Source organism: Plectrocnemia conspersa, unplaced genomic scaffold (genome assembly GCF_051122295.1).
Source record: "Plectrocnemia conspersa isolate PC_06_02 unplaced genomic scaffold, ASM5112229v1 ptg000010l, whole genome shotgun sequence".
Lineage (NCBI taxonomy): Eukaryota > Metazoa > Arthropoda > Insecta > Trichoptera > Polycentropodidae > Plectrocnemia > Plectrocnemia conspersa.
Window position 1 is genome coordinate 24,626,012 of NW_028277174.1, and position 27,908 is coordinate 24,653,919.

Consider the following 27,908-nt stretch of genomic DNA (forward strand, 5'->3'; position numbering starts at 1 on the left):
CAGCATTTTTTAACGAATTTTTTTTTTCACATTATTTTAACTAGGGCTTATTTTCGGGGGAGGGCTTATATTCCAAAAACTCCTGAAAATCACGCTAGGGCTTATTTTCGGAGGATGTCTTATTTTCGGAAAAAGACGGTATATAGTGCGATATCGTGCGCTGTTTGTTCTGTAAGCTTTTAACTTTACATATGAAACCGTCTGACTTTAAAAAAACGTGAGGGTTCAAAAGAAAACATTGAATATGATATCAATATCTCAAATACGGAACATCGGTGATAATTGGCAATTTACGCCTGAAGTTTTGTAAAACAAATCGTTTCACAACGACGAAATTGCGGTGTCCGATTGCGCAATGCCTAAGCGCAATCTTGCGCTATTAGTATTTTTCGTAGGAGCGAAAAGGTTTTCCAGTAGCTTAATCGAGCTTTTCCTGGTTTTCACAAGTAATATTTTGAACGCTTTGCAAAATCTGGAATTTATAACAGAATCGATTGTGCACGTATATTTTTTTATATTATTAAACATAATGTATTCGAGATGTCATAATTTTTCGTTTGTGCAATTTTGAATTGAATCACTTCGATATTAAAATGCGTAATAACATCTTACAGGCTTGATATTGAAAAATAGTGATTCACTCAAAGAGTATTTGTGTCAGTAAGTTTTAAATGCCATTTACAATAATTCTCACAAATTAAATGATTCATTGTTCGTTTTTTTCTACACGCTAATTGCATGATGAATATAATTTTATTGTAGTCTATTTTGTTTACAAGTTACCCATTGAAATAAATATGATTCAATAATAATTGATTCATGACAATAATCTTTCATAATTATTGGTCAATAGATCGGCATTTTATGTTTTTTTACGTATCTTGAGCAATCGTCCTTGACAATAGAGAAAACTGGCGAAAGGTCGATGATTGAGATAAATTACTCAATAACGCTCTTCAAGTGTGCTTGAATGCAAAAAAAATCATTCTCACACAGTAATGGTGTAATTTAAAATAATTAGCAATATTCAAATGCAATTCGTGAACTTTTCGAACTGCATTATTTGGTTATTAGGTCAGACCGGTGCAATTAAATCAGAATTTACTTAGAACTATCAGTAATGTTTGGAAAACCTGTTCATAAGATGTTATTAAGTTATGCTAAATAACGAAACGTTTTCATATAAAAATATATTTAACTTATTCATTAACTATTAGACAAATGTTTTGAAATATCCAACCGGAATTAATCTGGAACATGGCCACATACACGTTTCGCTACATCTTCCTGATTGCTAATTTTGTAAATAACAACAACTGAAACTTGTGAGCAATGGTTTGAATCAAACTGCATTTTTATTATATTTAAAACAAATTCCAGATGCCATAAACTGATAAAAAATCGACGAGAGGTAAAAATAAAAATAAAGAGGTAAAAAAAGGAATATATTTTGCTTTTTCAATTATTAACGGACTCAGTAGATATATATATTTCTACTAGCAAAAATATAATTTAACTGATATGCGCTAGTGAAATTATTTGCAACTCTATACTGTCTATGAAATTCAATTTGACAATTGCTAAACGTCTATTTACCTGACCTAAACGAATTAAGCAAATCCAACTTTACCTCATTTATATTCCAAAACCAAATACAATTTTTGAATTAGGTTATTTTATTTTATATTATTTTAAGTTTATTTTATTTTAAATATTGTATTATTTTATCGAACGATCTGAAGTCACAATTCAGTGAATCTCTATTATGTAAAAATACGCTTAACAAATAGTTTTACTGATACTTAGCAGTGAAAAAATTTTGTACATTTTAAACATAACTTCTTAGATAATAAACAATCACTGTAACATATGTATACGTTACAACGAATCTGTGAAATGGGCAAAAATTTGGCCAATTTATAAAAAGTGCAAGCCCGTTGCTTCATTCGTGAATTATTCAATTTATCCGCCGAATGTATGCATTAAGCCAATAATATGGTAGCGCTTCGGTAGTGTTTTGGAACTAACTCATTTTTGACAGTTGCGAAACGTCGTGTTTATTGTACCGTCCAATTCCTTTGCTCATATAAAGTGTATGAATAGTATTTCCGTTAAAAATAGTGGTCCATGTAATTATTAGTAAATATTTAATTCCTGTATGTAGATATTTAAAATAATAAAAAATAAAATAGCAGTAGAAGTTGATGTATGTATGTATGTCAGTATTTAAATCTATAAAAACACAATATTTAAATCTTGTTTGATAATATTAAAGATAATTTAATTACATTTATGAATATATGTAGTTCATGGAGATTTTCCAGTTGTTTATGAAACAAGATATCCTTCAAAGTCACACGTATCTCATAAAATTTTACTATGAATAGGTGGGGCCAATAAAGTATATTACGTAATTAAGTATAAATATTGCAAAGGAAGTTTTTTTAATCCGTTCTTAATGAGATACTTCATATCTATGCTTTATGTACTTTTTAATTAATAGCTGAATTAGAACAAATAAATCAAACAGTATTAATTTTAGAAATAAATAAAATTTAAAAATACACGTGAAGCAAGGCAAGGATTATAATAAATAAAACATGTAAAATACAATATCACTCTGTACTTACACATGCCGGTACTGCCCCTCAAGCCGACTGACCAATCACAGTCCAGTCAAGTTCTGATTCTCAACATTTTGATATTTAAACAATTAATCTGTGATACTAATATTATATTGGAATATTAATTTTACTGTGTATATAGTATGTACAGTAATGTAAAATATAATATTTTACTTGAATATGTTTTATTAGCTTTTCTCTCTTATAATATATGATACATAGTTAACGATATCAAATAATAATAATAAAATAAAATGTCCCATGTCCGTTCGATCTCGATCTTGTGTCAAAAAACCTATCAGTAAAAGATCGACAATATTGTATTTATGCATTATTATATAACTGAAAATTTGATAAAAATGGTATCTTATCTCTTGATCAGCAAGTGATGATAATATTTCATTATATGTTATTTTTAATACTTTTCCTTGATACAAACTATGTTAAATTATATATCGATTAACTTACTATCGGCGTTTCCATTATATTCGTAGCATTAGTCTTAAAAGCAAATCAATTTAATTAAATCATTATACTTAATCTGCATGGCTTTTGTTAAGGTAAATCTAACCTGACAAACCTTAATGTATACAATAAATTAATTCCAAAGGTTAAGCTGACACAATATGTTCAAACTAGATGTAAGTGCTCGGTTTTACGCTTTGCGCTCGAAATCTTACTTCTTTGCTATTGTAACTTATTTATTTTTATTTATTGCTATTTTATTAGTGAATTTTGGCCGCTTTAATAATATTTGCTTTAAAATGCTTATCAGATAATATTATATAATAAAAGAAGAACGAATTAGAAACAAGATTTTATTTCGGGCATCGTGTTTCGTACATTTAACAATAATATTATTAGATTTTTAAGAAGTATTAAATTGGTTTGTTAGTTAAAAGCATAAATACACACAGTATATGTTATTATATATCGCCTGGTTTTCTGACGATTTTAAAGTGTTTAATTCAGTTATATTTAACAATGATTATATGGTTTTACAATTTAATATATTATAGATTAGTTTGTTGAAAATAAAATGAATTTATTGTATATTATTAAAAATACTAGGATTTATATTATCAATCTATAGCTTTTAACAAAATATTTTTAAATCACAACAATTTGAAATATGGCAGTACTCTTCATGCAATATATATGCTGTTGTCGCCTGTTTGCCTTCTAAAAATATTTTTGCATCATTAAGTCCAAACCGAAAAAGTGGACGTGCAACATCTGTGCACTAAGCCATCGATATATTTCAAATCGAAAGATAAATGGTAGTATAAATGGAAGTGATTAAGCATTCTGACATAATTATATACTATTGAAGAAAGATAAGTTCAACGCCCTTTCTCGTTTTCTCGATGTTTTGACCCATCGTAACTGGTTGAATTCGAAAATTTGAGGCAAATGGTAACTATGTACACTATTTTCTACCGAAATATTTTAATCTGAGATTCATATGATACATTAATATTATCCTGTTTGCTACATAATCCCGTTAACAGTGTTATTTTTCTACAGTGCTGTTAAAATATGCCCTTTCTGAATTACCGATTCAATTTTTTTTCGAGGTTACGCGACACATTATTCAATAATTCTTTGATTGCAAAACTACTAACTAACAAACAAACGTTAGCAATGTGCAATTTTAGAACTTGCACAACCGTCTCTTCCTCGTTCAGAGGTGGCAAGCGCTACGACAGACTCACCCACTCTTGGTTTCGTAGCCGTTTTCTGCGACCCACTTGCCGTTTGTTTGCTTTTGTACTAAAAAAAAATTGATCGATAGTGTTGCTCGCTCGAAAGCAACAATAACATAATACACACGTATAATATAATCAAATTGCTTATTATGTAACGAATTCAAAGATCGTCCAATCGAACCAACCTACTTTCGTGTCAACCACACGAGATAAAAAAACATCAATCGATGCTAACACACCGGTTATCGTGGATTTCGCAAAGTCGTTCTTGAAAAAATCGACGGTCGGTATGCAGAGTGATATTATGTATTTATGCAAAATTGATCAGAGTAGTAAACGATAGTAAAAGTTGTCGGTTTTGCTCTCGGTGGGTGCCGTCGTCTCGGCGATGCTGCGATATTTCACCGGCGACCTTGCTCGATTTAGAACGTGTGAATCTCCGCGATACATCACAATGGCCGAAATTTATGGTTGTTCGATTGTGGGCGGGTTGACGTGTGAATCAACCTGCCATAATCCGATGTTTTAATGTAGTGTGTTTTGATGAGTGATGCAATTAAGCGGTATAAAACATGTTTTTCTAACCTAGGCGGAGGACGACGGTGTACGTGCACGGTCACGCAAAATTTTTAATTAGTTGCCCCCATTTTTATATTTTTAAATATATAGCTTTTTGCACATGTGTCTCTCTTTACTCTCTTCGCAAATTGCCTTAAAAATATGCTCTGCGAAGTATGAGTACCTACTAGAGAGTCTGAAGTTTCTGGTTTTTCCCATTCCCGGGAATTCCGAGGACTCGAATTTTTTTATTATTTTTCATACTCAATTATCGTGACTTTGCGGACAGAAATAGACGTTGGAAACTGATAACGATTTATTTAATATAACATATGTTGCAACAAACTGTTATGGAAGAGTATTACTTTTTCTGAGCGCTGGTGGAGGAGCTGGCGGAGAAATTATGTCCTCGGGATGGTTCTCTGATGTCTCTGGTAGCAGAACGTGGTCGTGATCGAACGTCTAGGTGTCTTTTGTGAGCCTCTGCAGATGTCTCGTAGTCTGCCTTGTAGTCCACTTTGCTCTGCAGTACCTTATGTATACTGACCTTATGTATCGTAGATTGGGGTACTCTCCGACGAATCATAACAATGCAGAGATCATTCAACCAATCGTTGCGCTCGTTTATTCAACCAACGAATTATGTACACGCCTGTAGAGAGTGAAATTTGTTTGATAGACATTTTGTCGATTCATGCAACAGGTTAAATATTTACGACGTGTTATTTACTTGTTCCTTTATGTCCAAATGTTCCTTTTTTTCATCTGAACATTACGAGGTCTATTGTCACGTTCATTATTGTATTTATCGTGATTATGGTGATTTACTGCACGAGTTTATGAAGAAGAACCCCCACAATTCGAATCATTTACTCTCGCAAAAATTCGCGAGAATAAATTCTCGGGTTGTCTCGACACAAAATCCCTAGTTCATACGTTGTAGGCTTTGTTTTATAAAAATGGGTCACATTATTTTTTTATTACGTATTATATATTAAACGTAGAATTGTTTCACTTACTTTTTTTTAAGAATTTGTGTTTCATTAGCAAATTAGCAATTTATAAAAATAGATTTTTAAATCTTAGTTGCTAATAATTATTGCCATTTTATACAAAGATAATTATATTTTATTATGAACACATTCCAATTTTTAACTTTAAGACTTCTCGATATTTTGTAATGTAATATTATTTAACACTTAACCTTAAGGCTTAGACGATGCTTCTGTTAAATTTCTAGTGCTTTGGATGCAACATAAAATTGACCATGGAGAAGCATTCATCTCTCAAGAAAGTCCTTGTGGTTTGTTTATTTTTATGACGAAAATGTTGCGAATTGCTACTTTAAAATCGGCCGTGTATCATTGCACAGTATTGGTAAATCCAAATTCCTCAGCAGCATAACACGACTACTAACCTTGAGGATTATTTTGCTGTGGTAATTTAGTTGAATTCAGATTAACTAACAACTTAATAGAATAAATGATTCTTCGTCGATTAAGTAAAATAGAAGTGCTACAACTAAATCGACGTTTAGTATTTATTTGATCTGCTGTTTGTATTTAGATAGTTATTTAAATTACATGAAAGGAATAAACGAACATTTGATCATAAACATGATTTATTGCAGAAGTTCAGTTTATTTGTTTACAACGTCAATATGTTACCGAGAACGAGATCAAATATTTATGAACATAAATGTTATTAACCCAGATATGCCCAGCAAATTTTGTTCTCTTAAAATTTTATTTTGATCAATTAATTTGCTTTATATATATATAAAATCAATATAAAAAATAAAATAAAAAATTAATCGCCATTAGTTTTCCGGAAAAGTGCCATCCTACCTGTAGGTCAGTGGGCAATGGGGTATTAAAAAAATAATAAAAAAATTAAGATATTTCATATATTACAACACATTTAATAGTTGTTAATATGTACATTGTCACAAAATTATCAATAATAAATTTTAACATATAAAAATATTAAAAAAAATTAAAAATTTGCTTTATGGTAATCGATAAATCATTTGGTGTGCAATCCAACATCACATTTTCTACACCTTGTCATACATTTACAGTGGCAATGTGCACATTTGGTTTGTTTTTGATGAATTATAATAAGATGGTCCATTCTATCGTATCGTATGTCAATATTTTTTTTTGCAGATACTCGTCCTTTTACATGTTGTGAATTTTGTCCATATCCTTCTAATATGTTGGTCACAATTCGCCTACAGAAATTCAAATGATCTGATCTTTCGCCCGTTGTTTTATAAATTTGCCATGCGTTTTGTTCTGCAGTATCAAGAATATGTGTAATAATGGGAAAATATCATTTTTTCCTCTTATAGATGTTTTATATAAACTTACGTTCTGATCAACACGATCTATTCCACCCATAAATTCATTGTATCGATTGAAGTCACTTGGCTAGGATACCTTTATAAATTTACGGTCTTTTTGAGAATACCTAGTATAAAATCATTGACAAATAATTTAATTATGAGATCATCAATAAATAAGACAAAAATATCCATCGGACTTAGATTATTATTTACAAAGTGCATATTTGGCCATTTCTCATATGTAGGTTCTAATATCAGCTAATTTCTATTCTACTATTTTTTTCTTCTTTCTTGCTAATTTGGTTTTCTCTTTAGAAATAATGGAAAAAGGAACGTTAAAATCACTATCACTATCACTAAAATTGTTTCTCATCACTTGTTCACCTTCAGACAATAGTTGGCCGGTAGAAAGACTGTTTATTGAGTTTTCATCTTTATTTCCATCATCTTCATCAGTTAAATTTCCATCATCTTCGTCAGTTATATCTTCACAACTATTTATCGGAGGCAGTATATTAATTATACTTTTATCCTGGTTTGCATTTATCAAATATTCTACGATTTTGTGTAATTTCATATTCCTAAAAAATAAAAAATAAAAAAGCCGCTTCCCATTGTCCCATGTGTAGGACAACGATGTTTGGTACCACTTTACTACAATAACCGATGTATCAATAAACAAAATACTTTCAGAAACTATTTGCTTAGACTAATAATAAACTGAAAACATTTATTTTATAAAAATATAATAAAAAGAAACTCACTTTGGACGACTCATTATCAATAATTTCGACGCGAAAAAAACAGCATAACTTCAACAGACGACAAACAACACTATACTTAACAATATTCCGGATTTTATTGTTTAGGATTTATTATTAGACCCTTTTTATGAGTTCATTCACGTTTTGACTCGTGTAAAAGTAATAAAAACGTCATAATTATAAAAAACAGTGACACAAGTTTAGTGACCTACCCATGGGACAGTGGGCATATCTGGGTTAAACGCACACAATATCCAGATACGCTTGCTATGTATTAATAGCGTTGTTTATGCATATTTTCTCAATTTTCATAGCAAACAACGAAACAATGTCTTTACCTATATAAAATGTAATATTTAGTGAAAATTATTTTAATGAAATGTGCATAGCATGCGATATAAAGATAGATCGTTATGCGAGGTATCCAAAAAAGCTTTGAGGTTTTCATGGTCAATGTTTTTTGTGTACGGTAATTGTATTGTAAATATAGCCATAGACGTGTTAATTTTTTTCTAAAAATTCGCATACACCATAGCGTGTTGATTGCGTCAATTCATAATGATGTATTATGACTGTATTATAATTGCACATTTTTCCGTTAATAACGTTTTGTATTAACGCCTATCACACGTTTATCTGATGTGTATTGTTCCGCATCGTTTATAATGTGTGATCATGATTTAATGTTATTTGCGGTGATAAATTGTCAGGAGAAATTATTCGTCAATGGTTGTAGTATGGTTTGCTTAATCCATACCAAGGTCTTTGTCGTCACGTATGCGCTTTGCAAAATGAGGTTTTGTGCCGATCTTTCTGGTCTGACGACCTTCTTGCCATAATGTGTCGGAGAAGAAGTCTTTGATCGCTTAGAGGCTGCCGTTGCCGTTGAAGGTTACTCCAAACACTAAGATAGTTATTATAAATGTAAAAAAACGTTTTTTTGTGCCACTAGATCTTATTTAGTATCTGTTCGTAATAATAGATTTTCATGCTGAAACTATTAATAGTAAAAAAAAAATAGAAGACCCAAACCCATTGCAACTGCATACTTCCGGGATCAACTTAAATATGTCAACATGTACAATATAACTTATTTATTTTCGCAATCTATGAATTTGAATACGCTAGCGTTGATATATCGCATTAGTTTTTAACTCTACCTCAATGTCATCTCCTTGGTAAACGCTGGTTCGATGATTACCAAGGATATACAGGGGAATTCATTTTTTTAGACGAGCTTCGTAGCTTATGAATAAAAAAGGTTGAAAGATTTTGCGAAGTTTTTCTCATGCAATTTATGAGATACCCATAGTCAGCACATTAACACTTTTCCTCACTCTTTAAATGTCTGAACTGATGTAGGCGACACATTGAGATTTTGTGCCGTTAATCTCGGACCTGCTATGATGGCAGCCCTAATATCCGCACTAACAACCCGCCCTTACGTAGATATTCAATGTCAAAATTTCCGGAAATGTGAATTTTGAAACAAAAAATATCCCGTTATTAAATAGCATTGATACGACTGCTGTTAACATATACCAAAAGAATAATGTAATTATCGTTAATTTATAAAGAAATACACATTTTTGCAAAGGTAAGAAAAAAACGCAAAGACTAATGGGACAATCTGATATTTATGTTACTAGTTGAGTTACGCTAAATACCAGCCTTTTTTTGAAAATGGCGCGAATTTTACATTTTTTTATTTAAATTTATGTATCTTATGATACGGCCCAAATATTTCAGTGTTTTTCGACATATGGTGCGCAGGAAATTAAAATTAATTATTGAATTTTAAAATTGCTTACCTTAAATTTTAAATTTTGAAAAGGAGCAATCTAGATATTTAAATATTATAATTGAAATTCATAGCCAGCGGTTCCCAAATTTTTGCAAATATGTAAAAACTTTTTTTTCGCACATTTTTTCTTTAAACGGCGTGTAAACAAAGAAATATAAAATAAAGATGTATAAATATTTTTCTTAAATAGCTTAAATATAAATATAATTAAAAAAAAAATTCAATATAAAATAAAAATTCATACATATATTCAGCACGTCTTAGAAAAATCAAGCAAAACACTAAACATGTATTTTTAATTTGACATAGAAACCATCATATAAAAAATACGCTAATTAGCGTTCGCGGTATTTAACGTTCGGTACATTTAGGACGCCAATTGGTCTGACCGGTAGGTCAAGTGTTATCCAAAAAACGAAATTCTAATCTCCATCTCCTTGGAAACTCATTTCGAGTCCATTTTTATTACTTACAACCTGTCATCTGTCAGCCTTCCTACGCACATTCCTCAACCCCTAAGTTCCGAAACTTTGCTGCTAATATTTGCCCCTGAAATGGTCTCGACCTGATCAAGTCAGTAAGTCAATGGCTCCCAACCGTTTTTTAAATGAAAAAGTATTGTAGTGGGACATTGCATTGAATATGGATATTAAGCAATGGCCATAAGTCACATAAAGAACCCAACTGGGATGTTTTTAATCATCCACCTCACAATACAAACCTTGCTCCTTTTGATTTTCTCAAATTTATTTTCTTCTCAACTCCAAATTAAAATTGTATTCTCATTGATATTATCGATTCACATTGAGCGTAAAACGTCGCCACTGTTTATTTGTTTTTATTTTTTACTAATTGGCGCCGCGCTTTCCCGACGACTGACGCCGCTGCAGCGTTGCATCACACCCTTTTCACCCGTTTGCGAAACGAAACGCGAATACGCACTGTGCAGTTGGGAAACGGCGGTTGGCCCCTTTCACCCGCTCGCACATGTCGACCAGTTAGTCAGTCAGTCGGTGGTGGTCAGTGAGTACGGTCAGTCGCCGGCACGTGACCGGCGTGGGGGCCATCGGCGCCGACGCCGTTTGTATTCTGTTTTTGCAAAATTGCGCCGCCACTGGAGGGGCAAGTGTTTGTGTTGTTGACACTAGTGGCAGTGTTAACGCAACGTCGCAAACGAAAGCTCGGCTCGAGATAAGGACTTAAGTAAGCCAGTGTTGTGATTTTTTTATCGTGGTAATAAATTATTCATATGCTACCTCTTATGTACATACATATATGTTATTAGAATACTAGACTATAATAACTAATGTAAATAGTACTCTATCGTTGATGGTATTATATCAAATTTAATATCACTTTCTTAATACAAAAACTTGACTTGTTTATAATATTTCATTCTGTAACTTCTCGGCAAACTTTATATTATCACATTTTTTTTTAAATATTTGATTATTTTAAGCTCTTTAATTAATTCAACAGATAATAAAGAATTTAGTTTATTATAGCAAACTTACTGCTTCTATAGCAATATTTTCACTGGAGTGAGAACATCTGAAACATTGAGAAAAGAGTGAGAAAAATTGTTTTATAGTCGGTATCCCCTTTTGCAATGAACTATTTTCATTGCTTATTAATTTTTTTTAATACATTTATTATATGTTAAATTTGAATATACGTTTATTTCTTTTAACTTCTGAAAAACCATATTATATTGAAATTAATGCAGCATATATTAATAGCGATATTACTTTCGGTAAATAGATTTAAATTTTATACGCAATAATTAATAAAAACACATAATATATAAGTCGTCCTATCAATATTGATATCGAAGTATATATGTATTTATTTAAAACCTATATTTCTACTTAAAAATTATAATATATATACATGGATTAAAGTAATTATGTCGCAACTCATAAAAATATTTTTTTATCGTGATATATAAGGTCGGAATTGTATTGTTCGTAAGGACTCAAACTGGTAATCCAAAGCCGCGGGTTCGAGCCACGGCGGCAGACTCGAATTTATTTATAAAAATGCGCTATTATTAAAATCCGCTCCCAGCTGTAAAGTGACATATATTGATTAAAATTATATTACGCAATTAGTAATTAATTATATATAGGTGTCACTGAATCTGTAATTAATACTTTTATAAAGGTTTAAAAAAATAAAAATTTATACATCTATATTAATATATTTAACATGTGTAAGATTTTATCCAAAGCAGCTTTTGAATTCATCCTATTTTATTGCTTCCAAAGCTTAAATTGCTTTTAATAAAAATCTCAATACTCTCATTGAGAAAAATTATCAAAATCTCATTGAAAAAAATTATAATATTTTTTTCGAATTATTTTAATCCTTATCAAATACAATACCATAACAAAACTGACCTTTTGTTCATTTAATGTTATTATATATTTTATTGAATTTTGTATAACGCTTACGAGATAAAAACATTGTTTCTTAGAAGACATAAAGAACAATAAAATAAATCAGGGAGACTTAGACAATATACAAGCTATTTAAATAAATATAAATATCATAATAAAACTGACCTTTGTTCAATTAATATTATTATATACATATTTTACTTTATTTTAAGCTTTAAATTGTAAAAAACGTTAATGTCCATACTTCACTATTTATGGTAATAATTACGCTTGGGTATTATCATAAAAATAATATATTATAGTCGAGTGTTTTTAATAACCATATATTTTAATATATTATTACATGTCTTAATTATTTGTTACATAAACTCATTAAAAATTATTAAAAAAATAATAAAGGACTCTAGCATATCATTGCAATGCGTATATTGTAATTATTCCTCGTAAAATATTTTTCCTATTTAAACTTAAATGTTCATTAATATATAAATTACATTTAATAACTTTTATAACGTCGTAGTAATTGGCGGACCTCTATTGACTTATTGGAATTATCTCGGCATTTTCCACGGGGTAATCAACCATGAAAAACTTTAAAAAAATGTATAGAACAATTAATGCATTATTGTTATAAGTTAATTAAAATTTAATGAAATAATTTTATATCTGTGTAAACAAGCATACTATATATGCGTGTGATTCAATTAAGATCATTACAATGTTGCATTTGATTTATAACATATTATTCTTCATACAACCTATAATTATTGTGTTATTTATCATTATCATCGTGTACATTATAAACACTGTGTTGTTAATGCCATTATGTGTATTATTTAACGTTGACTTTAACTTTTCTCGGTAAATTACGGATGTTATTGATTTGATTTGTAGCTCGTGGTAAATCGAAAAGTCATCTATCGTTTAAAATGATTTAATCGCGAAGCAAAATAATTGACGCCTCTCTAGGATTTTCCGCTGTATTACATTCTGTCAAGTTTTTAATTGTTTTTTGCATCATTGTAGTATGCGACTCTTTGTTTGTGGTTGATGATTTATTACTATTGTGGTAATCTTATGTACATATGTATAAATTGAACAAAGTTTATCGATTTGAGTAAAATTTTTGATTTAGAGCTAGACGCGCGGTGCAGCACCGAACCCATTCGAAGGATGACATAATTTGTTTAATTAGTGTTGTATTAACGTAACGTGACCAATCGCGGTTCCGACTTGCGCAATATGCTCGTCTTCGAATTATTGCGTCGCTTTTCGTAACGGTGTCGCAAAAAATGCATTAAGTAATTAGTGTTGTATTGTATGACGCTTCGGCGTGAAGCTGTACAATACATTCGGAAGAAAAAAATCAAGGGTAAATGCTAAACATCCGTATGAATAGACAGAGTGCAAAAAATAGTAATGATTGTGAAAAAAATCGATAATGAACATGAAAAAATAAAGACATTCGTTTTTTGCGCAATTAGTCCATATACTATTCTATGAAAGATACGAATCATTTATTTTTTTGATCCTCTCAACGCCCCTTTATTTATGTTGCGAAATAGTCACAAACTGTCATAATCAGTCATAGTTTCATAAAGAATACTATTTATGTTTATTTTTTTATTGGTTCAAAACAGTTTTAAAAGTCGTATAGAAGATCGGGTTGAACTCTTGGTTACTTGGGTGATTACTTTTTTCGCTTACCTGTTTCAACGGTGAAGCGAAAAGCGCCTCTTTCTCGGGCTTACAATGGTCGTCTCGATCGATTTGGCGTATGATGGCTGAACTGAATTGTTCCAAGTCGAAAGCGAAGTGATAGAATATAGTAATTCAGTATCGCATATTTTTCTTAATATAAATCTACCGGCCTACCCTTGATAATTGAGGTGAAGTATAACGTCCCATCCGATCCTCGGTCCACTGTCTAATTTATATGATTCGGGGCGGAATTACACTATTTGTTATTGTCTAATAAAATTCCTGTTAGAATATCTGCGTTTCGACACATATACGTAATCATTATATGGAATGTGTAATCAGGAGATGCTTGGCATCTGTTTGTTGGAATTATCTGGCCCTATTTTTTGTTCGGGGTGTTTTGAAACTTAATGTTAATCGTTTATTTTTTCGATATCTAATATCGTGTGTGTATCTCCGACGAGATAGAAACATCGTTTCAATCAAATATCTGCGACTTATTTTGTTGCAGAAGACAGTTCATTTTTGTGTCATAAACAGAGCACTGAACAAACTTCAGATTATTTTAAATGCACATTGAAAGCGTAGTGTATTGTGACATGGTAAACTACATATATCACAAAATTGACGCTCTATAAATTTACTTATTTATATTTTATATGTTTTCCAACTCATTAATTTTTCTACCAAGATAGATCCTCTTCAATACACTCAAGATCAATTTAAACACATATTGAAAGCATAACTTTGCTGTGTATGAAGCCTGGAAAAGTTTCATAAAAGTTGCTTTTATTTTTCTCAACTATTTGTATTTAAACATTTTACAACTTATTAAGGACTATACAACTTTATACCCTCTTTGAAGAACTTTTGAAGCTGAAAATGCTTTACTTTTTGAATATCGAAAGTTTATATTCCTTATGAAAAATGTTTAATATTTTGTATATAATAATAAGTTTAAGAGGAAATATTTTTGGCGTTTAATGTCATTCAAAAAATCATACAAATAGAAAATACCTAATAAGTCACATATAGGCGTAATTAACAAAATAGTAATTTATTTCATCATATTTTAATTCAATGTGAATGAACTATAAATGTTAACGATGGTGGCAATAAAATCAGCCCATTATAAAATACTGAAATTAGAACTACTGTTGTGTAGAACACGTTTTGCTACTTTGCGCGAGCCCCGCTCCGACCGTTGGAGCAAGGTCGCATGCTCGTGTATATTATAATATAAACAAGTTTATTGTTAACAGCAAAATTAGATTATAGGTATTTAATATATTTTTTTTGTGTATTTTTTTGAAAGGATACGATAGTGAAAGTGACTGTCAAATCGTGTATTGATTGTAAAGTGTAGGTGCACTAAAGGGGTCAAAATTACTCAAATATTCATACGCAAACCTCAGTCAACCCCGTTCCATTTTTATCGGCATTTTACTATTTCAATTGTGTTTTTTTTGCGTACTTATAACATGCTAATTTTGCGACAGTCAGAAGTTGAAAATGTACTAGTACTTTTTAATTCCATAAAATCAGTAATAATTGTTTCATTAACATTAATCATATATTATTATCGATAACGTTTACTTAAGTGAAGTGTTTGCGTAATAATTGACGTGTACCAATTCTATAAATTATTTACTCGACTCGTCCTACCCAAAAAATGACCTATTTTTTAAACAGATAAAACAGCAAAAAATTATCGATTTTTGGTGTCTGAACACGCATGATAAAGTGCCTCACATTCTTACATGTTTTTTTCGTCTGTACAAATTAAACATTTTGGAACTTACTATTTCATTCGAAGAAAAAATAAATGCTTTTAATTCCTCGCAGTGCATTTTTTTATATTCTTTGATCTTATAAATAAAAAAGTTTATTTTAATATTTATGATTTATTAATATTTATTCACAGCTTTTTTCTAATATATAAATGCAAATTTACATAAATCAACCGATCAACGACCATGGCCTTTTTAATTTGGAGCTCGTTAACCTCTCGGGTTAAATTCCCTCGATCGGTTAACTAACGTTCGCGTATGCAATTAATTGATTACCATACAATTCGGAAATACTCGTAATATATATCACAAGGTCACTAATTTTGTTTACTTTTAACTCGTAATCGATTTACATATGAATATGGGTTACATAATTAATTTATGCATTACCTAATTCAATACTTACACCAACCTTGAAGTAATTTTCTGATATACGTAATGTGCCATACGTATTATTTGTAGTATATGTAATAGTGTTATATTTTCACTGTCGTTTCAGTGAAATAATATACGAATACATCTCGGCCGAGTTATTACACATATCATTTATTATTAAATAACAAATAGTCTGTTTCGGCACCAAATTGTCGTTATTACTCAGTTGAAAATATATATTCACTGTCATTTCAGTGAAATCATATCGGAATACATTTTCACTGGTAAATAAATACATACATTCTACTACTAGTAAAAATATAATCTATCTTACCGTTGCTAGTGAAATTATATGCTACTCTAAACTTGTATGAAACGTGTAAAAAAGCGACGTAAGTAGTGATATTTAATATTAATTTAGTTGAAGAAAATAGTTGTGTCGCACACATCAGTTTTTATATTTTTTTTACTAAAAGATTCACTGTAACATATATTAAATATATTTTTACTCAATAGTATAATACATAACAACCCAAAAAATCAATCTAGCTATTGTATATTGCATTTAGTATTGTATTAGCATATATTTTGCACTTTGCTCGTTGTTAGTTGATAGCTAGTTATCCCAGCATACAAATCGAACGTACACTTGGTAAACAGAGTGTTACAATTATTAAATGTTCTTCCATTTATTAATTAAAAACGTGAAAATCCTATATGATCTAAGCGTCATATTCAACTCAACAGAATTGAATATGACGAATATACCATTGGGTTTATATAAATATCTTATAACCAAAATATACGTGGTATAACCGAGATTGATGATGTGGGTCACTTGGCCGGCTGAACGTAAACGTAAATAGGTCGACGACCTCAAAAATAACTGGCATTTTAACGCTTATGTATGTATATGCATATACACATACTAAATCTATCAATTTATAATTAACGTTATAATGTATTCTTCTTCTTAATGTGAGAAATAATGTATTAATGTAATTTTGTTTTGTTGTTGCAGGATTTTTTAATATAAATCGTCAATATGGCGCATCTAATCGCTAATATGTACGATGGGTACAGAGAGCTCATGGACAATAGGAGCGGTAAGTTTTATTTTACTATATCTGTTTATAACGCGTGAAATTAGTCGCGAGTCGAATGTTTTTGTGCATAAACTCTGGCACAAAATTTTTATTTGTCTATATTCTCTCGTAATTTGTGGGAGTCAACTTTACGAGTTTTTTCTATATGCGTCGTTTTATGTTCTTGTATTGTCCCTTTGCGCCTAAGTGGCAAATTCTAAGACAGTAAAAATGTGATTTTATTACTTTATATGAAAACAAAACAAGCTTTTAATTTAAGTCCTAAACAATGCGTTAAAATCAGTGATTTGAGGTATTTTAATTACCTCCTGTAGTGTCACGTCATTTATAATGGTCAGGCAAATTGAGTCAATCACTTTAGGGTCTAACTCCACCTCCGAAACCAACCTTTTGTGAAAGTTTATTTCAATGCCTGCGTTGGGCGGCCGTCCGATAATTACAAAGGATAGTTCAAATAATGATTTTTCAATACGAGGCTAATAGTGTTTCTATTCTAGAAGTTTTGAAGCTTATAAATAAAAATGTATACATAGTTTTGGTCGTAAATGATGGGTTTCGAAAGTCTGTGTGGCTATTATGCAATTGTAGGTGCTCTACCGAGCTCTAATGTTTATTTAAAAAATACATTTTCTTTGTTTGATTTGTTTTTTGTGATCATTTTTGAAATTAAATGGAAAAAAAAAAATTTTGTAAAGCAACAAATAATTATACATTATTAAAAAATAGCACTTAAACTTTTATAGGACACTTATTTTTGTTTTATTTACATCTCTTAAAAATAAATGAATATCTTCTTTATCGTTTTTGGCGGGAATATTCTAAATTAAGTCAACTTTATATTTAATGGTCAACTGACCTTCCAATGTACGTTATCACGAGTGCTCTTGTAACATTAGGTTCATTATTAAGAAAAAAACATAAGAAATATAAACCTTAATTCTTGTGGTATATACATGTACCACTTTGTTCAAGGTGTCCTATAAAGGGTTAAGTTGGAACACTAACATACAAATAAAATAATTAAAAACCGAAAAAGCCGATTAATACGTTTGCAAGCGAGAGAGAGAAAGAGAGTTGATTTTTCAACCCGACTTTTTATAATTTATGCAACATGTCATATTTACTTTTTACCGATAAGTGTATCCGCATCCTTTTTGTACTTTATTACTGTTTATTTTAAAATATCAACATATGGAGATCATATAAATTCTTAATATCGGCTGTTGCTGCTTGTTTCTGGTGTGGTGAATAGTTGCTGAATAGTTATATAGAAAGTTGTGTCTTTCTGGATGTATCGGTACTTATTTAAAGTTCTGCAAACCAGGTGAATCGGGGGACGCCTTGTCGAAGTTTGAAATAAGCTGGCCATTGAGGTCGATCCTTACTGGTCTTCTTGGTAATATTTTAAGTGATCCATCATCACTCGAAATACTAATATAATATAAATAAACCATGTTATATTGCGGGTATAAAAGGCCCGGCTCTAGAGCAGAAAAACAGCACCGAATTCATTGCTGTCTCCTTCTGCTCTAGAGACGGGCCTTTAATACTCAACATTGTATGCGCGATAATCAGTTCTGCGCACCTTGTGTTGCTCTCAATAATTCGTAGTTTTCTACCATTCGAATATTCGAGCGTATTTGTATATTAATTTATTCAACCAATTAATTGACTTAAATATTATTATTATGATCAAAAGGAAAATAGGGACGTCATTTCACCTTTTCAGATCACCAGAATTAAGATAAACTGCGATTGAATTAATTCAGCAAAATTGATGGAACATTTTAAATACATAATTTTATCGAATTTATTTTATATACAATAGCTAATAATGTTTGGAATGAATTTGATATATATAAAGATCGGATCTGTATCGGCAATTGTTTTGTGCGAATTTGCATATACATTAAATAACTAGAAAAACATTAACCGCGATCGAATTATTGAACTGATTAAAATAAAATCTTTGCGTCTTGAAACAAAAAATTTGAGACCTTTTTTGAGATAGCGGTTAAACTATCTTTTCCAACCTTTTATTTCGTACAAAGAACGAATTCTGCGAATTTCGGTCATAGTAGACACGACAGAGGAACTACTGTATCGTTCCCCCACAAATGTTAATTTTAGATGTATCTTAAATTTACAATTTAAAACATGCTTAAGTATGAAACTAATTTGCTATTATTTACTATCTTTTATGAAAAAGTCAAAATATAAATGAAATACCATCGTAGAAAATTGGTCTCTCTTTTTTGTCTACATTTGAAATAACATTTCTTTAAAGTGTGTTTTCTATTTAATAAAACTGGTCTGATATCGGTTCTGTGCTTTGATAATATAAATATAAGATTAGATAATAAACAAGAAAAAACCGCATATGCGATTGCTCGAATAGATAATTAAATCATGTCTATGATTAATATATCAAATCTCAGAAAAACGTTTATAGATTAAACAAATATAAATACAAAAGTTCAGTGGATTTAAACACGTGATCTTTGAATTCATAACCATTTAAGTCAAGTAAGGATTTTTTCCGAGTTCAATGTATTCTAATAGTACGTCGAAAACCGGTATTTCATAATAAATGCAGTACAATGTACCGTTATTCAAAATTTCCTTGTATAATGGCTTATTTACATTATTTTTAACGAGTACGAAGTAGACCATTAGTTCAATTCGTTATATTTGGATAGTTTTTACGGTGTATATGTACATATGTATTTTATCATATTATTGGAAAATAAAAATAATTAAAATATAATAATCAAATAATATTGATACACATAGGGAGATCCGGTCTGTAATGATAATTACTATTATAATTAGCATTTTGATCGCTTTTCTTATATTTTCCTAATCTTAGTTTAATGGACCTTAATTAATTTTAATATTACAATATATTCCTATTTTAACTATCTAGTTTGACGGCTGTGTTGCATTATTAATTAATAATAGCAATTTTATGCAGTTAGTCACGTCACACATAATAAATAATATAAATGTATGCTTAGAGTGTTGACCCTATCGATCGTTGTGTGTGTTATTATTTTACTTATTCGATTTTTTCCTATCGAATACGTATGCCGAAAAAATGACATTGATTCAGTAAAGAACTGTTAAATATATATTATAATAAAATTAATAAAACTACACATTGTTGAGTCTGTCTCTTATATTCTCAATAATATGTCATACTCTTGACTCTCAAAGTTGGAATTCGATAAAAACAGCTAACGCGTTACACACATCCACCCTATCTATACTATCATTACACGATTTCCTTTGTCAGCTCGGATCGATCGGTTAATTGCCTACCCTACACGCCGGGAAAAATATAAGGGTTCGACAGTAGTGGCGGTATTGGGTTTCCCGGAGGGTGTATCGGGTTTCCTTTGTTTATTCAATCGCCGCAACACACAATGCGCAATATCGATTGCAACTGCACACACGAATGCAACTTTGTGTGCAAAAAAAATGAACTACGAATATTTTATACTCGGGATAATTGACAGGAGTCACGTGAAAACGGGGCGCCAGGCTTGGCTGGACACGCGAATTGTCGGAAAGTTTTGAAAGGATGCTTAAAAACAAAACGTGTTCTAGGATTCTAAAAGAAACTTGTACAATAAATCCAATCACAAGTTCGTGTTTCATAAGTACATTCAACTATATATATATATATTTTCTGCGAATTGTGTTCCGGTGAATATTTTTTCAGGAACTTTTCTGTGTTTGAAATACGTATTGAATTTAAAAAATTATAATATTATCATGTATTATGCTACTATCAGACGTACCGGGGAATTTTATAGACACCTGAAATTTACCTGTATTTGTTTATACAAATACAGATAAATATAAATTTAATTTACCCGTATTTTTATACAAATACAAATAACTTGAATTATGTAACAAAAAATATTATTAAATTACAAAATATTTATTTGTGATTTGAAATTATTAATTTTCAATGGTATATTATTTTGTGAATAATATATAAAAAAATCCGACATTTAAATACTCTAATCGAATTTTAAATATTAATTTCAAATACTCTAATCTAAAAAAAATGCAATTCAAAACTATTTAAAAGCTTACAAAAAAGCTTGCATATTTTCAAACATCTAGCACGGACCTACCCTTTCTTATGCAACGGTATAAAAAATGTACTTAAAAATATTTACACAAATTTAATTTTTAACATAAAAAGTTTTCTTCAAAAAAAAATCCCGAAAAATAATTTCACAAGAAAAAACATTAACTCTGTATGCCTGATCTCATCGAGATGTCCACTAGTACACTTGTTGAAGTGAGAGACATGCATCACCATACTGAACTTTTATTCATCGATGAATTTAAATATACACAAAAAACTCTGTGCTATTCTATTTTGATGCCAATTTGAGCTACTGTTTTCTACCTTCAAGTTGCATGCCTGATTCGTACTGCTACTCTCTTCAAACAATATGTAATACTTTTAAGCTTTTTATTTGAATCACTCTTGCATAACTAATTTTCGATAAATTATACATATATTTTAAATATCATTTATGTTATTGATTGAGTTTAGTTAATAATTCTACACATTATGAAATAGTGCAGCTATGTAATGTCATTGATTTGACTATTATACAATGACGCAACCTAATGAAAATGATTAAACGCTTTTATAATTGCTCAATTAAAGATAACTTAAGACGTGCGATTAACTATCAAGCGTAATAATAATTTAATATACATATATTGTCTTGCCTGACGTGACACTAACGAATTGCTATATTTAGAGTTTACACGAATGATTACAATTTTATTGTACGTTTAGTTTCATTACGAATTTAATTTACAAGTTAATTATGTGACACTGAATAATAATATAGTGTGCTTTAAAATAAATAAATGATATTGCTTATGAATATAAAGGTAGAAATACACTCAAATAATTTATCTTAATAATAAGTTTAGTAAAGGTGTGTTATAGTTTGTATATGGTTTAGTCTACGACTTTTAATTATATTTCTATCGTTTAAATGTTACGCGCTTAAAACATATGCATATGCTCAAATGATTTTATCGCATAGATATGTCAAGATAGTACTTGAACGACAAATTGTAGTCGTATTATATTAACACTTCCACTAATATGAACGTCAATACGTGGGCGTTTATAAGTAGCCTACCGGAAAATTAGCCAGAAAAATATACATTTAAATCAAATGGTTACTCATTTTTTTTCTACATAAACTACATAATTCAAGGTTTATTTGTTTTATATGCAATGCATATTCAAGTATCGTTTATACATATTATATTAATGACAAAATTGAAGAAAATTGTCTGGTTAAGGGTAATTTTTCTTTACAACTAAAATCTCACGTGGCTTAGAACATGCGTCAGAGCTCTATGGAGTTTAACTGGAGTACTTTGGTGCATTATATCCACTTCATTACCTAGCTTGACCTCGCGTCCTTAGATTTCCATTTGTTTAGATGCCTGTAGATTGTATAATATTATATAATAATACCTATAAATATTAGTGACGTTACTGAGTATTCTTTGGCGAGAATAACAATAAATAAATATATGGTAAAATGATCTCTTAAAACCAATGTGAAAGAATGAAATGTTTAACGGGACTTTTACTTCAATGGCGCATTTAAAAATAGTCCACACATGATTGATCATTAGTATTTATTTATCATGAACTGTAATAAAATAAAAATAAAACGTAACTCGAATTACTTTCAATGACCTCTTTGATGAATGATATAAATTAATCGTATTTCTTTGATTCTGAATGGATCATATAACTATCAACTAACATACCTATTTAAAAGCATTTCAGCTGTAGCGTTGTTGTTTTCTTTAGTATCGTATAGATATCATAGACATTTTATTTTATTTAAAAATATTCGATTTTAATACTTGATTGGACAAAATACTAAAAAAACCGCGTTACAAAAATATATTACAATATACGTTAGTCAAGTCATACAAAAGTAATATATTTTTTTTTCAAATAGTACAATATATTTAGGATACTGTTTTTATTGGAATTGCAGATAATAATGTTATTGAGTATTATAAGAGTATTGGTCAAAGTGTATTCAAACCGAATTTTGGTCAATAGGAGGGCGCAAAAACAATTATCCCTTCTCAGAAGTCAAAATTTTTTTAATTAATTTGATTTTTTCTAAAAATAAAAATAATTATTTTGTTATTATCGCATACGACCACTCACAAGTCACGAGTCAAACTTCTAATGTATGAGGATGGTCGTTACCGAGTGATGTAGTACATTTTTAAAACAACCAAGCTTAGTTTGATGCATTTTCAGATATTTACAAAAAATAAAATAAAATACATTTTTGTTAAAAGTTATTATGATGAAGTTATTAGAGAACCGTTATTATTAATATTATATTCGTATAACAATCAAATGTTATATTTATCACTGAATTTTTAGAATAAAAATATTTTTGGTATTATTGATTACGACATTACAGTCAATTTAGCTCTTATTAGTTATTATGGTGGGTTACGAGGGGAATTACTGTGCACTGTTAATGATACATTATCAAAAGAACGAAAGCTTGAATTTATGGATTTTTAGTCGCAATACATTCTGTTATTGTTATAATATTGGTAATCTACTATATGTATTTATTTAATTTTGAACTATAATATTTTTAAATATTTAAATAAGATTTCACTTGATAACTGATTTATATAAATCAATTGAAAATCAAGTGAAAAAGTTAACCATATAAATTTAAAAAAATAGTTGAAAATATTAATCAAATTATTAAATATTTATAAGCAATCAATTTTAATTTATATTAATTAAATTTGTTAATAAATAATATTTGTCAATTTTTTTTAATAAATAATGATTTTGAATTATATCTACAAAGACCATACAAAAAATAACACTAATGATATAGATGAAGTCTGCGCCGAAGAATTATTTTATAAATTATATTTAAGCTTAACACAGGGCACGCCTTTTATTTTATTTTGATAAAAATAAACTAAAGGTGTGTCTTCATAATATTTTAAATGTCAACTGTACCTTAGTTACTGCCTATGGGCTTCTGGGAGTTTGTAGGTCATGAAACAGCAAATTTTGTTAATCATAAATGACGGAATTAGTTTTTTTTTCTACGGCTTTTTTTAACATATTGTTCTGATAGTTTCATATACTTTTTATGATAACAACATACCTACCTGTTCCGGTGTTGCACAACTTGTAACGAAAAAAATAAATAACTTTCTTGCCAACCTGTTCGATGTTATGTGACATTAGTTTTAATTATTGCTCTCGTTTTTACTAAATAAAAAAAACATGTATTTGCATACTATTATCTATTGATGTAAATGTAACTAACGCTACTTTTCGTTACACTCTCGGTTGTTTATCTCGCATGATTACTCTTCTGTCGTTTGTTGCTTTTGGTAACTATAAGTTTTAAACACTCAGTTTTCCATTACGGTCGCGCTAATGGGTTAATTGTTGCGGACGTGTTTTGAGCGTACAGTCGAGCGAAAAGTTCGCTCTTCAGCGTTTCTGTCGTTTCGCTTCATCATTTCTGACAGTTAAACAACGTTGTTGTCGATCAAACAAGTTTGCGTTGTATAATCAGCGCGCGTACATTATAACATAATCGGATAAAATTGTAAATGAAAGTCGATGTACCGAAAAGTAGTTTGCAAATAGCTGCAATGTATTTTGAACTCTCAACTGAATATTCATATTTTTTGCATTACGAATCAAGATTACAGGTCATGCGAAAGGCAGTATTTGGTTATCATATTATACGGCCTTGTTTGTTTTTTTTTCGTCTCGCCAATTCAAGGCTCGGACAGACCGATGCGGAACGCGGCAATGACGCGGGATGGGTCATCAGCTGTTAAATAGTACGCTAACATCTGTTCCATCTCTCATATATAACCAATATTTTTATTGAAAATATGTTAAATATAATATCTATTTGACTAAGTTTGTTCATAAAAAACATGTTAACTGCAGTTTTATATATTGTAATAGCTAAATTTAATTTATAGAAGTACGTGTGCTTGCTATAAATATGATTTTATATTTGGAGAATAAATAAGGCGTCTATTTATTTACATTAAATCTTATTTTACCGTTAAAGTATGATCATAATATTTGAGGTTATGTCATGCATTCCCTAATAATAAAATTATCATTGTCTCTTTATGATTAAAAATTATACATGACATTTTTTCTTATTTAATCTAAAGCGGTACAATTTATCTAGTAACAAAAATGATGCTTTTTATATATAATTTATTTATGATATATTCTGCACCCGTTCCAGATGTTGGGACCACTACCCGAAAAAAACACCCAAGAATCCAATGACAAAAAAAATAATATTTCGCTCTATCCTATATGTAAATAGTAGGCGCGTACGGTGCGATACATTCACTTTCGCTCACTCGTGTATTAAGTGACGAGAGTGAGAGAAGAAGTGGGCGTGCGGAACGGATGTAACGCACGCCATTATCTCTCACTCACTCTCGTCACTTAACACGGAGCGAGCGAAAGGGAATGTATCTTACCGTACGCGCCTGGTATATTTTTTATTATTATAATGATATATGAAACACTAAATATATGTATACATATGTACATTAAAATTGCTTATATATTTACATACTTTTTTTGAAGATGATTTTGAATTACGTTTTTAAACATCTCTTTATAGTTTTTTTTACATAATATATGATAGTAATATACTTTATGGGAATAGTACCTATTTGATAAGCCACGCCTAGTGCATATCGTGACGATTTTTTTTCCCTCCGTACAAATACTATTTTAATTATAATATTATTTTCGTTAATTTATATGTTAAAACTTCTCCCTGCGTATTTTTTATTGCTTGTGTTAGACCTAATTAGTTAAATATAATATTTGAAAAAGTAAATTATCATCATCGAATTGAATTGACATGGTGATTCAATTCATGTTAACAGCACTGTAAATCAGACAACTGTCAATAATCACGCGTGTTCAAAGTGTCAGATGCAGGGATATCGTTCCAACTTTTCCGGGAGGAGGGTATTACATAGATTCATAGCATTTCATTAACCACTTCATATTCGGGATTATTTGAAAAAAATGAGTGGGAGCCCTTTACTGTTAGACATAATTGTAATAGGTAGTTACATATAATTTCTGGAAAAGTAAATTGTATGTAATGTAATATATGTACAATTGACCATTTATATATTTATATGATATCCTTCGGCGTGAACACTATCGTAACTATATCGTACCACTAAAGGACTACTGTCGATTAAAGTAAAATATTCTATAGGGGACAAAATAAAAAATATATGAATAATATATGACAATTGATTCGTCAACAACTTTCGGAATTTAATGCTCTCGAAATATATTGTCTTAATATTGAGTTGAACTGAAAACAGTAATTTTATTTATTTTAAGAAAATATGTAATTAAATGTAAAAGCAAAACTTTTAGATTGAGAACCATGGATAACAATTTTAACGTCTAAGTTTTGACATTAGCTGGGCACAGACTGGTCAAAAAATTGAAATAGATTTTACGACGAATTTTAGTAATTTGAGTATATCACTGTATCACTGAGAAACTAATGAAATAAAATACTGGAAATGTTATCATCGAGTCATTTAAAAAGGTTTCAGAATATATAAATATGTTCATTTGGACTTTTAAAAGTTTTTAAATGATTAAATGTATCGAAACTGTATTTATGTCATTTAATATGCACAATCATTATTCCACAAAAAATGTGGCTTTTCAGACTCTTGGTCTGAAAATGTAATTTTGGCCTGTCATTTTTCGTAAAGAAAATGTTAAAGTATAAATAAAAATTTGGAATTTGTTTTACTAAAAAAAACTGCATTTTGCTGACCGATGAAAATATTTATTTATAAATGATTATTTCCTGATAAAAGCGAAACATTTGGCCGCGCAGCGCAATTTTTTTTGTATATTTTATTCATAAATCACCAATACTTTTTTACTTTTACAACGAACAGAAACGAGTCGACGAATGTCCCCTCGCGAGTTCTTGATTACTCTTGATATTGATTAACTATTAAAACGAATCAGCTGATGTAAGGCTTTCTCTTCGAAAGGCGACGACCCATCCCGTCTTGCGGCGTTATATTCGAGTCTTTATGAATCAAGGTTAGGATAGGTCATGTATGAGGTAATATTTGGTTATCATATTACGACGATGTTTGTTTTTATCGCCTGTTCCATTCATCGTTAATTTAAAAAGTATATTAGAGCTCGACACTGTAATGCAAGACATATAATAGGTTCTGAGTGTTAGATTAAAAATCTGCAGGCGCAACTTCGATATTCGAATTCGACAATCGCATACCTGAATAAGTAGGCCGTTATTATTACAATGCTTTTCGCTCGTTCTTATTTGTTCTTTTTGTTTATTCCTTTCAGATCCGCGTGTCAACGACTGGCCAATGATGTCTTCACCGTTACCCACGATAGCTTTGTGTGCGGGCTACGCCTACTTCTCGAAGAGCCTGGGACCCAGGCTGATGGCGAACAGGAAACCGTTCGACCTGCGGGAGGTGCTCATCGTCTACAACCTATTTCAGACCCTCTTCAGTGCCTGGATATTCTATGAAGTTAGTATGGTCTAGATTTGCTGTCTTACAACTGTCAATTTCAATGTCAGTGGCTGT

At 30.2% G+C, this 27,908-nt stretch overlaps 1 protein-coding gene across 4 annotated transcripts in view; it reads left to right on the plus strand.

Moving 5' to 3' along the window:
* The window catches only part of LOC148231113 (very long chain fatty acid elongase 7-like), an 81,690-nt gene that overhangs the window by 47,591 nt on the left and 6,191 nt on the right, over window positions 1–27,908 (plus strand). For 2 of the 4 annotated variants that reach the window (XM_088194040.1, XM_088194041.1), the window contains 2 exons: window positions 17,093–17,177; window positions 27,661–27,851. In XM_088194040.1, the coding sequence (XP_088050166.1) occupies window positions 17,117–17,177; window positions 27,661–27,851 (252 nt within the window). In that variant the 5' untranslated portion in view covers window positions 17,093–17,116. The other 2 variants (XM_088194042.1, XM_088194044.1) reach the window with 2 other exon arrangements.